Here is a 15,142-nt window from a genome sequence, read left to right as displayed (position 1 = left end):
TACAACTCAAAGAATTAGAAAGAGAACAAAAATAAAAGCCCAGAGTAAGTAGAAGGAAGAAAATAATAAAGATCAGAGTGGAAAGAAATGATATAGAGACTAAAAACTAACTATGGGTGCAAAAAAACAAAAAAATCAATAAACTCTAGGACTTTGAAAAAGGAGATAGAGAAAGATAAAACAAGTGGAAGAATATACTCTGTTCATGGATTGGTAGAATCAACATCATTAAAATGTTCATACTTCCAAAAGCAATCTATATATTCAACACAATCCCTATTAAATTACCAACGGCATATTTCACAGATCTAGAACCAATACTCCAAAAATTTATATGGAACCAAAAAAAGGCCCTGAATAGCTACAGCAATCTTGAGAAAGAACAACAATGTTGGAGCAATCACAATACCAGATATCACGTTATAGTAGATCAATGGAACAGAACAGATACCCAAGAAATTGACCCAAGCCATTACACTCAATTGATATTTGACAAAGGAGGCAAGAGCATACAATGGAGTCAAGATAGCCTGTTCAATAAATGGTGTTAGGAAAATTGGACAGGTACATGTGAAAAAATAAAATTAGATCACCAACTTACACCATACAATAATAAACTCAAAATAGGTAAAAGACTTAAATGTAAGTTGTGAAACCATAAGAATCTTAGAAGAAACCATAGGCAGCAAAATCTCAGACATCTTTCATAGCAATATGTTTATGGATACATCTCCTAGGTCAAAGGAAACTAAGGAGAAAATAAATGTGACTGTAAGGTCTGGGGCTGGGAAAATAGGGACTTTCCCGATCCCACCCGCTGAGTTGGACAAACAACCCAGAATGACCGAGCCACAGTTGTGCTAACTTCCTGCTGGCCAATAGCGGCCACCCTGGGACCCACCAGAGCACCAAGTCACAGTTGTGCTCACATCTTGCTGTGCTAACTTCCTGATGGACAATAAATGACCACCTGAGACTTCTCAGGATGGCCAGGGTGCAGCCGTACAAACTTTCTGCTCATAAATCACCCACCACCAGCTACCTCAGATAAACCTGATTGGTCCAACAGCAGCATAAAGAAGCTCTGCCAGGCACAGGCGGGTGTGACTCCCCTGGCCTGTGCTCCCGGACCGCATGACCTCACCCAAGAGCTTTCAATAAACGAGATCTTTTGCTCTTACCCTGCTTGTCTTGGTCAATTTATTGGTTTCGGTCAGATTAAATCTTACATCTCAGATTAAACATTACAGTGACTACATAAAAATAAAAAGCTTCTGCACAAAAGAAACCACTCAGATTAAACATTACAGTGACTACATAAAAATAAAAAGCTTCTGCACAGCAAAAGAAACCATCAACAAAATGAAAGGAGAGCCCACTGCATGGGAGAACATTTTTGCCAATGATACATCTGATAAGTGGTTAATTTCCCACATATATAAGGAACTTATACAGCTCAATGAAAGGAAGACAAAGAATCCAATTTAAAAATGGGGAAAGGAACTAAATAGACACTACTCCAAAGTGGATTCACAGAAGGCAAAGAGACATATAAAAAAAATGCTCAAAATCACTAATCATCTAAGAGATGCAAATTAAAATGACAATGAGGTATTTCCTCAAACTTGTCAGAATGCTGATCATCAACAATGTATAGCCCGTGGACACAAACAATTGTGTGGTGAAGGCCTGGGAGGGACAGGTGTGCAATGGAGAGGGTCAATGGAAAAACAATTGTAAGGGGCATCTGTAATACTTTCAGCAATAAAGATTAAAAAAAAAAAAAAGACCTGGGGCAGGAGGCTGGTCTGGGTACAGACCAATAGAAGAGAGAGCCTGCCGTAAACAGAGACTTTGAGAAGAAGGACAAAGTTGATGAAATGTACATGATAGTATGGGCTGATAAGACAGGCTGGAATCTAGAAGAGCTTCTGAAGCAAAAACAAATTGTTTGCCCAATAATGTCCATTCTTTCCAGAATTTTGCTGAGAAAATGGCACTAGGAAGGGACTAGAGAGAAAGCTTCCCTTACCTGGTGAAGGAAATAAACATAGAAGTCCAGGAAGGGCAGAAAGTCCCAAACAAGATGAACCCAAAGAGACCCACACTAAAAAACATTGTAATTCAAATTCAAAAGGGTAAAGACAAAGAGAGATTTTTTTAAAAATATATTTTTTATTGATTTTAGAGAGGAAGGGAGAGGAAGAGAGAGATAGAAACATCAATGATGAGAGAGAATCATTGATTGGCTGCCTCCTGCAAGCATTCCACTGGGGATCAAGCCCACAACCCTGGCATGTGCCCTTGACCGGAATCAAACCCGGGGCCCTTCAGTTCGCAGGCCGATGCTCTATCCACTGAGCCAAATCAGTTAGAGCCAAAGAGAGATTCTTAAAAGCAGCAAAAGAAAAGTAGTTAGTTACCTACAAGAGAGCACCCATAACTGTTGGTTGATTTCTCAACAGAAACTTTGTAGGCTAGAAGGGATTGGCAAGAAATATTCAAAGGGGTGAAAAGCAAGGGCCTATAACCAAGATTACTCTACCCACCAAAGCTATCATCCTATATAATAAAAGCCTAATTGCTAAGTGTCTTGTCATCTGGTTGGCCGTTCAACCAATCAAAGTGTAATATGCTAAGGATATGCTGAGGCCACTCAACCGCTTGCTATGACGTGCACTGACCACCAGGGGGCAGACGCTCCGGCCAATAGGTTAGCTTGCTGCTGGGGTCCAGCCCATTGGGACTAAGCAAAATGGGTTGGACACGCCCTGGAGCCCTCCTGTGGTCCCTCCCAGGCTGGCCAACCTCCTGCATCCCTCCCTGGCCCTGATCCTGCACTGGTGTGGTCCCTTGGCCTGGCCTGCACCCTCTCGCAGTCTAGGACCCCTCAGGGAATGTCAGAGAGCCCGTTTTGGCTCGATCCTGCAGGCCAGGCCGAGGGACCCCACTGGTGCATGAATTTGTGCACCAGGTCTCTAGTTTAGAATGGAAGGACAGTTAAAGAGCTTCCCAGACAAGAAACAGCTAAAGAAGTTCATCATCACCAAACCAGTAGTTTATGAAATCGTAAAAGGTCTTCTTTAAAAAGAAAAAACAAAAAAGATAAAAAACATGAACAATAAATATATATCTATCAACAATTGAATCTAAAAAACAAAATAAACTAATGAGCACAACAGAAACAGACTTGTAGATACAGAGAACATTTTGATGGTTGCCAGATGGGAGGGGTTAGGGGGTTGTGTGAAAAAGGTGAAGGGATTAAGAAATACAAATTAGTTGTTACAGAATAGTTATGGGATGTAAAGTACAGCATGGGGAATATAGTCAATAATATTCTAATTACTATGTATGGTGTCATATGGGTATGAGGTTTATTGGGATGATCACTTAGTAAGTTATATAATGTCAAATTACTGGGGTGTAACCCTGAAACTAATAGAATAATGTATGTCAGCTGTAATTAAAAAATAAAAAATGATTAAATGGCAAAAAAAATAAAGATTTGCAAGATGTAATATAAAGTGAAAAAAATAATTGAATATACTAAACTATTAGATAATGATATAGAAGGATATCTTTATAACCTTGAGAGTAAGAAAACTTTTTAAACCAAGATATAAAATCCCTACAAATAATAAAGGGAAGAAATGATGACTATATCAAATTAAGTTTTCTGCTTAGTAAAAGACACTGTGCCCACTGTTAAAAGAGAGGTATACGTTCCCTGGCCGGCATGGCTCAGTGGTTGAGCACCAACCTATGAATCAGGAGTTCACGGTTCGATTCTTGGTCAGGGCACGTGCCCGGGTTGCGGGCTTGATCCCCAATAGGAGGCATGCAAGAGGCAGCCAATCAATAATTGATGTTTCTCTCATCATTGATGTTTCTCTCTCCCTTTCCCTTCCTCTCTGAATGTTGGGGTCCAACCCCAGCAGGTCCAGGGATTCCCAAAGGTGTGGACGGAGTCAGCAAAGAAGGAATGACACGGAGACAGCGTTCAGTTGATCAGCAGCCTAGCCAGGTTCTCTAAAAAAATACAATATTGAGCAACAAATACAAAACAAAACTGAGAAGCAGAATGTCTCTATATGTAACTTTGAAAACAATTCTAGATATCCATATATACCATTAAACATACCCTCCCCCCCCCCACACACACAAATGTATAGACAATGGACTAAAAGGGCACACATGAGATAGATGAGAATGTATCTATTCAAAGACATGGTAATGGGAAGCAGAAAGAAAATAGGGATGTGTTGTGAAGGGGAAAAATAGAACAAAATAAAAATGAAACATGGACCAAGGGGACCATGGTATTAATTGTATCAATCTATTTTCGTGGACCTGAAATCCAACTTCAAAACAAAAATGATTGCGTATTTCTCATATCATGGAATATAATTCTACCCTTGTCCGCATTGGTGTATTTAACATCGGAAGCAGAATTCAGTCTTGAGTAGCAGATTTCAAAAAGCATGGACAATTTGATCTCTCTTCCTATGAGTCTATTTTTGTTTTTCAGATTCCACATATAAGTGAAATCATATGGTATTTATCTTTCTCAACTGATGGTTGCCAGAGGGGAGGGCAGGGAGGGGTGAAAAAGGTCGAGAGGGACATAGTCAATAATATTGTAATAACTTAGCACAGGGACAGATGATTACTAGACTTAGTGCAGTGATTACATCGTAAGGCATATAAATGTGGAATCACTATATTGTACCTGAAAATAATATAATATGGTACACCAACTGGACTTAAATCAATTTTGAAAAGGAATTGACAAACCCTATTGTGTTCGGAGGAGAGCCGTCAGTACAGTGGAGGGGCATGTAAGGGGAACGTCATACGATAGATGACTGAAGGGAAGGAGACTTAGAAACCATACAATTTTAGGAAAAGGAGACCTTAGAAATCATCTTGTTCACTTTCCCAGCATTTCACTTAAACTAGTGAAGACATGAGAACTGGGAGGTCAAGTGACTTGTCCACAATCAAAGGTCAGATAGAAATGACAGTTCTTTTCACATGTTGGAAAAATCGTCATATGGAAGAAGAATTAGACTATTCAGAGAGAAGAACCAGGATGAAAACAGGCAAGTTTCAGGAAGGAGGATTTTAATGTGCAATAACTTTCCGCCTGGAACTTTTTAACAATGGAACATGTCTAACTGCGGTGGGAGAGAATTTCAGGGGAGGCTTGTAGGATGCTTAACCAGGGAGTTGGAGAAAGTGGTGGGATTTGGGGAGGGGACAATAAGTGATACCCGCTCTTCTTCTGAGTTTGGAAACAGTTTTGACAGAGACAGAAGTCATAAAGGTGGAAAAATGGGGTTAGCTCTATTATTGTTGAAACTGATTGGCAAATGTGGCGTTAGGAGAGCTGATGCATGATTAGCACTCAGGACCATAGCTGGCACTTAGCAAGCGGCCAATAAATGTTGGCTACTAGTGTTGTTATAATGATGATGAAGAGAGGCGGAGGGAAAGAGGAGAAAGGGGGAAAGGAGGAGGCCACAACGAGCTGGCAATCCCCGGACATGTGCCCAGTAAGAGGACATCCCGCTCTTGTGAGCAGGAGTGAGTAGACAAGAGCATGTGCATCTTACAGACAGACTGGTCCCAAGAAAGAGAGCTCAGAAGGGACTGAGTTGGGCTTGTTCAGCTCATCTTCCCAAATTCACAAAACAGCTCATGCACTCTTCCTCATGAGTGAGGGATGGGGTGTCGGGACCTGGCAGGAATGTTATTCAAGCCCCAGTAGATCACGTGGTTGTCTACCTATTGTTTAACATTTCAATTGCTTGCATTCCTTGTTTCTCCCACTGGATGGCACACTCTGACACTTAGTAGGAACGTGATAACTATTTGTTGAATGAGTGAAACATTGAGTAGAACCAGGCATCTTCTGTGAAATAAACTTACTGCAGTTAACTTTGATTAGAATCTGTCATCAACCCACACTGGGTTTCCTTATGTCTAAGGGGAGGGTTCAACTCTCCCTCCAGCTTGTATGTGTTGTGGACTCACGAGAATCCAGGCACTTTCAGCAAGTCTGTGACTAAGTTCACATCTTTTTTAAATTTAATTTTTATTTTTTTAAAATTTTGTTTTATTGCTTAAAGTATTACAAAGAGTATTACATATGTCCGTCCCCCCCCCCCCGCCACACACATCTTTTAGATGCAAGAGAAGTGGTGTTGTGGATGCATGTGGGGGGTGGACTGCAGCATTGCCACAGCTCCCTCTTGTGGTTGCTGTATGGAATTCTTCACAAAATCCTTTCTGTGAAGAATGTGCAATAACGTTCCGCTTGGAACTTTTTCACAAAGGAACATGCGTAACTGCTGTGGGAGAGAATTTGAGGGGAGGCTTGTGGGATGCTTAACCAGGGAGTTAGAGAAAGGGGTGGGCCTCTAAGTTGGTGGTTCTATATACTCAACCAAGATTTCATTTGGGTTTGAGGTAGGGTTTGGGCATCAATATTTTTAAAAAGTTATCTGGCAACTCTAATATTTAGATAACCTTGGGAATATTGGCAGGTGTAAGCCATGCTTACGTGACCAGGCGGCCGCTTTCAAAATCTGATTTTTGGCCCTGGCCAGGTGGCTCAGTTGGTTGGAACACCGTCTCTCTCATACCTATGTCTCTTTCTCTCTCCCTTTCCCCTTCCTCTCTCTAAACATATCCTCGGGTGTAGATTTAAAAAATGTTATTTTTGGCCCGGCGGGCGTGGCTCAGTGGTTGAGCGTTGACCTATAAAACAAGAAGTCATGGTTTGATTCCCGGTCAGAGCACATGCCCGGGTTGTGGGATTGATCCCCCAGTGTGGGGCGTGCAGGAGGCAGCCGATCAGTGATTCTCTCTCATCAATGATGTTTCTATCTCTCTCTCCCATCCTTCCTCTCTGAAATCAATAAAAAAATATGTATTTTTAAAAAATGTGATGTTTGAGAGCGCTACTTGTTGGTATATAGAAGTATAGTTAGTCTGCACAAAGATCACTAGGTAGTCAGTATGGTTTTAGATTCGAGATTCTCAGTCAGTGGGAAAATTTTCCCACCAGGAAACATTTGGCAATGGCCGGGAGACATTTTTTAAAAATGTATATATTTTATTGATTTTTTTACAGAGAGGAAGGAAGAAAGATAGAGAGTTAGAAATGTTGATGAGAGAGAAACATTGATCAGCTGCCTCCTGCACACCCCTTACTAGGGATGTGCCCGCAACTAAGGTACATGCCCTTGACCGGAATCGAACCTGGGACCCTTGAGTCCGCAGGCTGACACTCTACCCACTGAGTCAAACCGGTAAGGGCTGGAGACATTTTTGATTGTCTTGATCAGGGACAGGGGATGTGCTACTGGCATCTGCTAAACATCATGCGATGCATGGGGCAGCCATGAAAACAATTATCTGGACCAAAATGTCCACCCTGCTGCAGTTGAGAAACGCTGCTCTGCATTGCTCCACAGGGGGAATTGGAGAAGTCTGGGAAAGGCAATTCTTCTGGCAGTGACAGAAGTTAAACAATCCTTTCAACACAGTTCTCTTCTCATGTGGAAGGGGGCTCCTGACTTTGGTGAGGAGGGCACATCCCCTAGGGAAGGGACCATCTCACCGCTCATCCAGGCAAAGCAGCCACCTTCAGTATTACATGACTACAGCGACAGAGACACAGGGCCATGCGGCACGTCTGGCCATGTGGAACGGCTGGCCATGCTACTGTGTCATGAATCCTGTCGGCATCACAAGACACGAGTACAATTTCCTGGATGAACTGTCTGTATTTTCTTCGTTTCCTGGAGGTAGAAACAAGAACTGCAGGAAGAGAAGTCACTTACTGCAATGGGTGGTTTCTCAGTCAGCGAATGCACCCTTTACCAATCACATCCGGGTTCTTTAACTAGAGAACGTGTCCTTCAAGAGGCTTGAGATCGTCCAAGGTTGTACTGCCGAACAGCAGTCCCTTCAGACGAAAAATGAGTCTTTTCCTCCCGAGTTCTCCAGAATTCAGATGTGCTCATTCAGAAAACAACATTAGAGAAGAAACACGGGGAAATCAGACTCTGAAGTATCAGTTTTACTTTTATTTTTTAAGCCCAATGAAAAGGAACGCTCCAGCTCGCCTTTGGGGGACAGGGAGGGGCTGTCTGTTTTCCTGGTCATTGGAAGGATGGCACAGACTCCAAGACACGGCCCCCCTCCCCAGTGAGGTCTTGATCTGAGACAGGAAACTCTGAGGGATTCGCCTCTCCTTTCCCCCTTTGCTCCGGCCCTTCCAGCAGGTAGAATTTAGCCACAGGAAAAACCCAAGTGCTGAAAACGGAGCTGCTGGGACGACCCCAGTTGTAAAGGAGGGATTACTCAGACAGCCCGAGGTTAGAAAAGGTGATGTGGACATTTTTTTCTCTTTCTTTGCTCGCCCAGCGTTAAATTCCACTGCTTATGTTTGGGGAATTTGCTGACTCATACGAGGCAGATCCCACCTATGCAAGTGGAAAATGGCAGGTATTCAATTCCCAGCCTCCCTGGGAGTAGAACATGGGTGAGTGGCCTGTGATTGGCCACTCAGGCTCAGACTCTGGATTAGAGGTGGTCCTAACTGGTTTGGCTCAGTGGATAGAGCGTCAGCCTGTGGACTCAAGGGTCCCAGGTTCGATTATGGTCAAGGGAATGTACCTTGGTTGTGGGCACATCCCCAGTGGGGAGTGTGTAGGAGGCAGCTGATGGATGTTTCTCTCTCATCGATGTTTCTAACTCTTTATCCCACTCCCTTCCTCTCTGTAAAACATCAATAAAATACATTAAAAAAGAAAAAAGAAAAAAAAATAGAGGTGGAGAGATGAATAAGGACCCTGGAGCAGTCACTGTGGTTCAGCCAGTGCCAACAGCAGAAGGAGTTTCCAGTCCAGCGGAGGTAGGAGGTAGGGCGGGGGTGGTGGAGCCCACAACGGCGGAGCAACTGGTGCTCAGCACTGCCATCCCTGAGCTGGGTTTGTGATTTGGGCTGTGGTCCTGGCCACAGCCGATGTCTTCCCACTTCCTGCTCATTTTCAAAGGATGGTTTTACAGAAGCCCCTGCAAAATATTTTCAGTAGAATTCTTTTCTACATTAAAAAAATGAAATAAAAATCCAGCCCTAGCCGGTTTGGCTCAGTGGGTAGAGCGTCGGCCTGCGGACTGAAGGGTCCCGGGTTTGATTCTGGTCAAGGGCACATGCCCGGGAGGCAGCCAATCAGTGATTCTCTCTCATCATTGATGTTTCTATCTCTCACTCCTTCTCCGTTCCTCTCTGAAATGAATAAAAATATATTAAAACAAAATCCAGACCAGTTTCTGTCGATCACAGCTAAGAACTCTATTACCAAAATCACTACCAGGGAATGAGCTACACCGAGCAACAGAACTAAAGTACGAATGGACTGAACAGAGGAGGTACAAGGTGACAAGGACCTCAGCGTTCTGAGCCGGGATGTTGGTGACCCTTGTGACATGGTTGGAAGACAGCCGGTGCTTTCTTAGTGTCACACAAGTGCCTGTCGGAAAGAGGAAGGGCTTCCATTGAGGAAGGAATGTCTGAAAGCAAGAGAATAGGAAGAAAATAGGACTTTATGAAGGAAGCTCTCTGTCTGCAGCCTGCAATTTATTAAGCATTCAATTCCTTGAAACTGTGAGGCTGAAATATGTTAATTTTCTACTTCAGGATAGATTCAGCGCGAGGGGTTAGGAAGTTCCTGCTGGAGACCCTGGTGATGTGAGGCGGCCGATGTAGTAAAACGAGTTCAGAATAAGGTTGACAAGTCTTAGCTGAAGCTCCAGATTTGTTGCTCAACAGAGCAAACAGAGAACTAGAATTTAAAAATAATTTGGGGAAGTGAAAAATCACCCTAAAATAAGTTCTGATGACCGCAAATTCCTTTGTAACAGCATCACCAAATACTTGCCACGTTTCTTTAAATCTGAGCACCCACCATTTGCACATTCTTAAAACTATGCTTTTTAAGAATCTTAGATGATTTTCATTCCATTATTCAAAGCTCGGAGACCTCAAAGCCATGTTGTCAGTTTATTGACTCTTTAGCTTCTTTTGTCGCAGTGTTTTACATAGAATAAGGAACTCATCCTTCATTGCCCATCCAGAGAGAGAACCCCAGGCACAGAGCCTGGAGCAGGCCTGCCTGGTGACCCGGAGCAGCTCCCAGAACCAAGAACAGGCAGCCAGAGTGGAAACGGTTCCAGGCTCTGCTGCTGGCCAGCGCCTGAGCTCCGAGCTCTATGTGCTGGCTTTCTGCCTTTGGCTTTCCTTATCCACTCCCAGCGAAGAGCAAGACACCCGAAGGTCTAGACTCGTGGCTTTGCATTGTCATTCTGTCTGCTGCACCACAGAGACGGAAACCTGTCCTGGGCCTGTGCCCTGCAGAGCAGGCTAAGTGCGCGGGAAACTTCCCTTGCTTGTCCCTGTCACGGGTGGGTGTGGAAGCGACATCCCCAGGGAGCTGATCCGAGGAGTGCAGGTGTGTAGAGTATCCTAAGAACTTGAGGCCTGGGGCCAAGTTCAGTGTTTCTTTTGGCTCCTCCGTCCTCCTTCCGCCTGTCCCTTCGCTGGGTCTGTGGTGTCAGCTCTCTGGAAGTGTCACACTGGCGTAGACGGTGATGGAGCTCGGCTCCTGGGGGCAAAACAGAGGGGGTCTGTGAGTGGGGGGACGGGCTCTAGCTTCACAGGAACGAAGAGAAAGAGATCTGCTTAGGAAAAGGGAGGGGCCTCAGAAATCTTGTAGCACAGAGACTGGCTCAGGGCCTGTCTGTCAAGGTCGGGCACTGCTGTCGGAGGTGGCACTCAGCCCCAGCTGCCTGTCCCGCCCACAAGATGGACTATGGCTCCTTCCAAGCGGACACCTGCCCTCAGGAGACAGGGAGACCTGTCCCGGGGAGCTGAGGGCCAGAACCCGGCGCCCTCCCCTCCTTGCTCTCTTCCCTTCTCCTGACTTAGGAGAAGGAAACCATTTGTCTTGCTCTCATGGGGCACAGTTTGGAGAAGCTAAGAGAATTCCAAATTCCCGAGCTTTACAAAGGGTTAGTGGTTCAGGCAGGAGAGACGGAGGGGGAGGAGGTGAGGATTTGGGGCAAAGACCTTGTGCAGGGAGAGGAGATTCAAGCGTCTGAGAAAGAAAGAGACAGAAATGGGAAGAATCAGGAGGTTTTTCTAGGAAATGTGAAATACAGGGTTTTTCTTTCCCCAGAGAACTTCATGATAAATTTACATGATTTTGTAAAGATTTTGAAGTCAGAGCATGTGTACAGTGAGAGCTTCGAAGAAGAGGGGTACATGTAGGCAGGTCAGTGGCCTTTTAACCCTCACCGTCTCCTAAGGTGCTTTATTTAATAGAGCACAGCCAGAGCCAAGATTTCAGCCCAGACTTGATTTCTGTCCATTTAGTAAAAGGCGAGCTTGCTGTCAAGTGAAATGAATCCCAGGCTGATTTTGCGACGGGGTAGAATGGGCAGGCTCATTCTGGGCTGCGCGTCACATTCTCTTCTGGGTTCCATAGGACGCAGCGCTCAGGCCCTAAATATTCTGACTAAATAGAATCAGGTGCCTATTTAACCGGGCGGGATGGAGCCCAGACACAGGCATTTGACAGATGATTCTGTTACGCAGCTGAACTTGAGGACTTCTGGACTCAAACTGCAATCCCCAAACTTTTTTTTTTTTTAATATTCTTTTATTGATTTCAGAGAGGAAGGAAGAGGTAGTGAGAGATAGAAACATCAATGATGAGAGAGAATCATTGATCGGCTGCCTCCTGCATGCCTCCCAACCATTTGTCTTGCTCTCATGGGGCACAGTTTGGAGAAGCTAAGAGAATTCCAAATTCCCGAGCTTTACAAAGGGTTAGTGGTTCAGGCAGGAGAGACGGAGGGGGAGGAGGTGAGGATTTGGGGCAAAGACCTTGTGCAGGGAGAGGAGATTCAAGCGTCTGAGAAAGAAAGAGATAGAAATGGGAAGAATCAGGAGGTTTTTCTAGGAAATGTGAAATACAGGGTTTTTCTTTCCCCAGAGAACTTCATGATAAATTTACATGATTTTGTAAAGATTTTGAAGTCAGAGCATGTGTACAGTGAGAGCTTCGAAGAAGAGGGGTACATGTAGGCAGGTCAGTGGCCTTTTAACCCTCACCGTCTCCTAAGGTGCTTTATTTAATAGAGCACAGCCAGAGCCAACATTTCAGCCCAGACTTGATTTCTGTCCATTTAGTAAAAGGCGAGCTTGCTGTCAAGTGAAATGAATCCCAGGCTGATTTTGCGACGGGGTAGAATGGGCAGGCTCATTCTGGGCTGCGCGTCACATTCTCTTCTGGGTTCCATAGGACGCAGCACTCAGGCCCTAAATATTCTGATTAAATAGAATCAGGTGCCTATTTAACCGGGCGGGATGGAGCCCAGACACAGGCATTTGACAGATGATTCTGTTACGCAGCTGAACTTGAGGACTTCTGGACTCAAACTGCAATCCCCAAACTTTTTTTTTTTTTTAAATATTCTTTTATTGATTTCAGAGAGGAAGGAAGAGATAGCGAGAGATAGAAACATCAATGATGAGAGGGAATCATTGATCGGCTGCCTCCTGCATGCCTCCCATTGGGGATCGAGCCCTCAACCCGGGCATGTGCCCTTGGCCAGAATTTGAACCTGGGACCCTTCAGTCCGCAGGCCGACGCTCTATCCACTGAGCCACACTGGCTAGGGCGCAATCCCCAAACTTAAAGGTGCGTCTGGGTCCCGAGGGATGTTGATTTTAGATGTGTAGCTGCCTGGTCACTTGCCATAGGCATCCTGATTGAACCGACTCCTGAGTGGAAAACTCCAGGAATCTTTATTTTTTAACAAAGATACAGCGGATTCTGAGAAACACTAGGGAGCAGAGGAAGCTGTGACCCACATGAGCAGCCACGAGGGGTTCCCGGAAGCCCTGCAACCAAGGCCGTAACTGCTCCTTGCTACCTTCTTGCGAGGGCCTGCTTGTCCATTGCAGGCCTCTGTTTCATTTCAGCTCTGCAGGCATCCCACCCCTCCCTCTCCTCCGATTCCCTCTCTGCAGAGATCCTCACCTGAACAGGCTCTGGGACAGGCTCTGTGGCAGCCACGTAAATGGTGGTGCAGGGGTCCTGAGTGGGCAGGGGATCAGGTTTCTTCTGAACAGACTAGAGAGAAGCAAATAAAGCAGGAAGTCAGCTGAATGCAAAGTTATTTCTCATCCACGGAGTTATCACTGAGTTATTCCCCACCGAGAAGCACAGTATCAAAAAGCTTTGAGTGAGAAAACTCCTGAGAATAATTTGGTCCAGCCTCCTTCCCAGGTGGAAATTCTCCCCCAAATTCCCTGGAACTCAGATCTTGGGGCTTTGCCTGCACTCCACAGTGACACCTTAGCGCTCACAACCTCATGCGCCAGCCTAACTCATCATGTGCTTCCCAGGTGTGTGAAAGGCCTTCTTTACAGTGAGTCAAGATCGGTGTGGCCCTCTCTGGGACACCTGAAGAGAAGGCCGTCTCATGGTATTGGAGCCTGGCTCATATCATCCACTACACGCAGACTTCATGCCAGGGGTCCTCAAACTTTTTAAACAGGGGGCCAGTTCACTGTCCCTCAGACCGTTGGAGGGCCGGACTATAGTTTAAAAAAAAACTATGAACAAATTCCTATGCACACTGCACATATCTTATTTTGAAGTAAAAAAACAAAACGGGAACAAATACAATATTTGTATTTGCATGTGGCCCGCGGGCCGTAGTTTGAGGACCCCTGCTTCATGCCATCCCCACACTCTAACACGCCTTTTCCTTACTTCTGTTTCCTGTATGAAATATGGAACTTAATAATAACCACATACATGTGTGTTAAAGTTTACCAAGTTCTTCACATGTCTTTTCATTTGTCTCACAACCACTCTGTATGCTAAATACGGTTGTCACTCACATTTCACAGATGAACAAGCCAAAGCCCAGAACGGTTTAGTACTTTCCTGATGTGTACGATGCAAGAAGCACTGAAGCCAGGAGGCCCACCAAGCACTTGTCCATCAGACCCTTCTCCTTCGGTCGCCCAACTTATAATGACCTCTCCTTTACCTAAATTCCTCTGTTATTTAAAATCTACTCCACACACTATGTCACTTAACTGTATGCTGAAGTTAACACACTCATAGTTAAACTTTGTTTCTCCAAATAGACGATCAATTCCTTGAGAAATCTGCTATCTTTCTTTGCATTCCCCACAAAATAGTGCTGGTGTCACTTTGAATGAATTACAATCTACAATCAGTGGGAGGGTACATTGTGACCACAACCCTGTAAGAGGGAGATGACATATTTTGTGCCAGGGAAGTCACCCATTCAGCAAGGATGTAGGGTACTCTGATGTAGACTAATGCTACTCTCTACTTTTCCTGATATAGAGCAAGGCTCGAAACTGAAGTACATGGCTTTTAATGGGAGAGAACTTAGAATCTCGTCACCTTAAGGGAGAGGTAAGGAATTGGACAAGGTTACTGAAGGAGAAAAGGTTCCAGGTAGAACATGATCTTTCTCTTCATGTGTTTTGATGAGCTGCCATGTAGAAGAGAAATTAGGTTTGTAATGTAGAGTCCTTCAGGTTTAAACCCAGGTTGGAATTTTAGGGAAATCTTTCGTGCAATGTAATAAAGATTTTTTCTAAAATAAAGGGTGCTCAAATGTGGGATGAATTGCATTGGGAGGCAATTGCATTGAAAATGCTTGGGTGGCTCAGGGTTTCTCATACTTCAATGTACCTATGACTTACCTGGGGATTTTCTTTCTTTTTTTAATTAATTATTATTGATTTCAGAGAGGAAGGGAGAGGGAGAGAGAGATAGAAACATCAATGATGAGAGAGAATCAATTGGCTACCAGAGAGAGATAGAAACATCAATGATGAGAGAGAATCATTGATTGGCTACCTCCTGCATGCCCTCTACTGGGGATCGAGCCTGCAACCCAGGCATATGCCTTTGATTGGAATTGAACCTGGAACCCTTCAGTCCACAGGCCGACGCTCTATCCACTGAGCCAAACTGGCTAGGGCTACCTAGGGATTTTCTTAGGAGGCTGG

At 44.6% G+C, this 15,142-nt stretch overlaps 1 protein-coding gene across 1 annotated transcript in view; it reads right to left on the bottom strand.

Annotated features, from left to right (window-relative positions):
- Window positions 1–10,064: 10,064 nt before the first annotated feature.
- Window positions 10,065–15,142, bottom strand: part of SLAMF1 (signaling lymphocytic activation molecule family member 1) — a 46,450-nt gene continuing 41,372 nt past the window's right edge. The window contains exons 6-7 of the mRNA XM_014547315.1: window positions 13,122–13,214; window positions 10,065–10,679 (exon numbers count right to left, since the gene is read on the bottom strand). Coding sequence (XP_014402801.1) covers window positions 10,629–10,679; window positions 13,122–13,214 — 144 coding nt within the window. The 3' untranslated portion in view covers window positions 10,065–10,628. The remainder of the gene's footprint in view (window positions 10,680–13,121; window positions 13,215–15,142) is intronic.

This window comes from Myotis brandtii, unplaced genomic scaffold (genome assembly GCF_000412655.1).
Source record: "Myotis brandtii unplaced genomic scaffold, ASM41265v1 scaffold1120, whole genome shotgun sequence".
NCBI lineage: Eukaryota > Metazoa > Chordata > Mammalia > Chiroptera > Vespertilionidae > Myotis > Myotis brandtii.
Note: the sequence above shows the minus strand (reverse complement) of the source record. Positions and strands in the feature narration are given on the sequence as shown.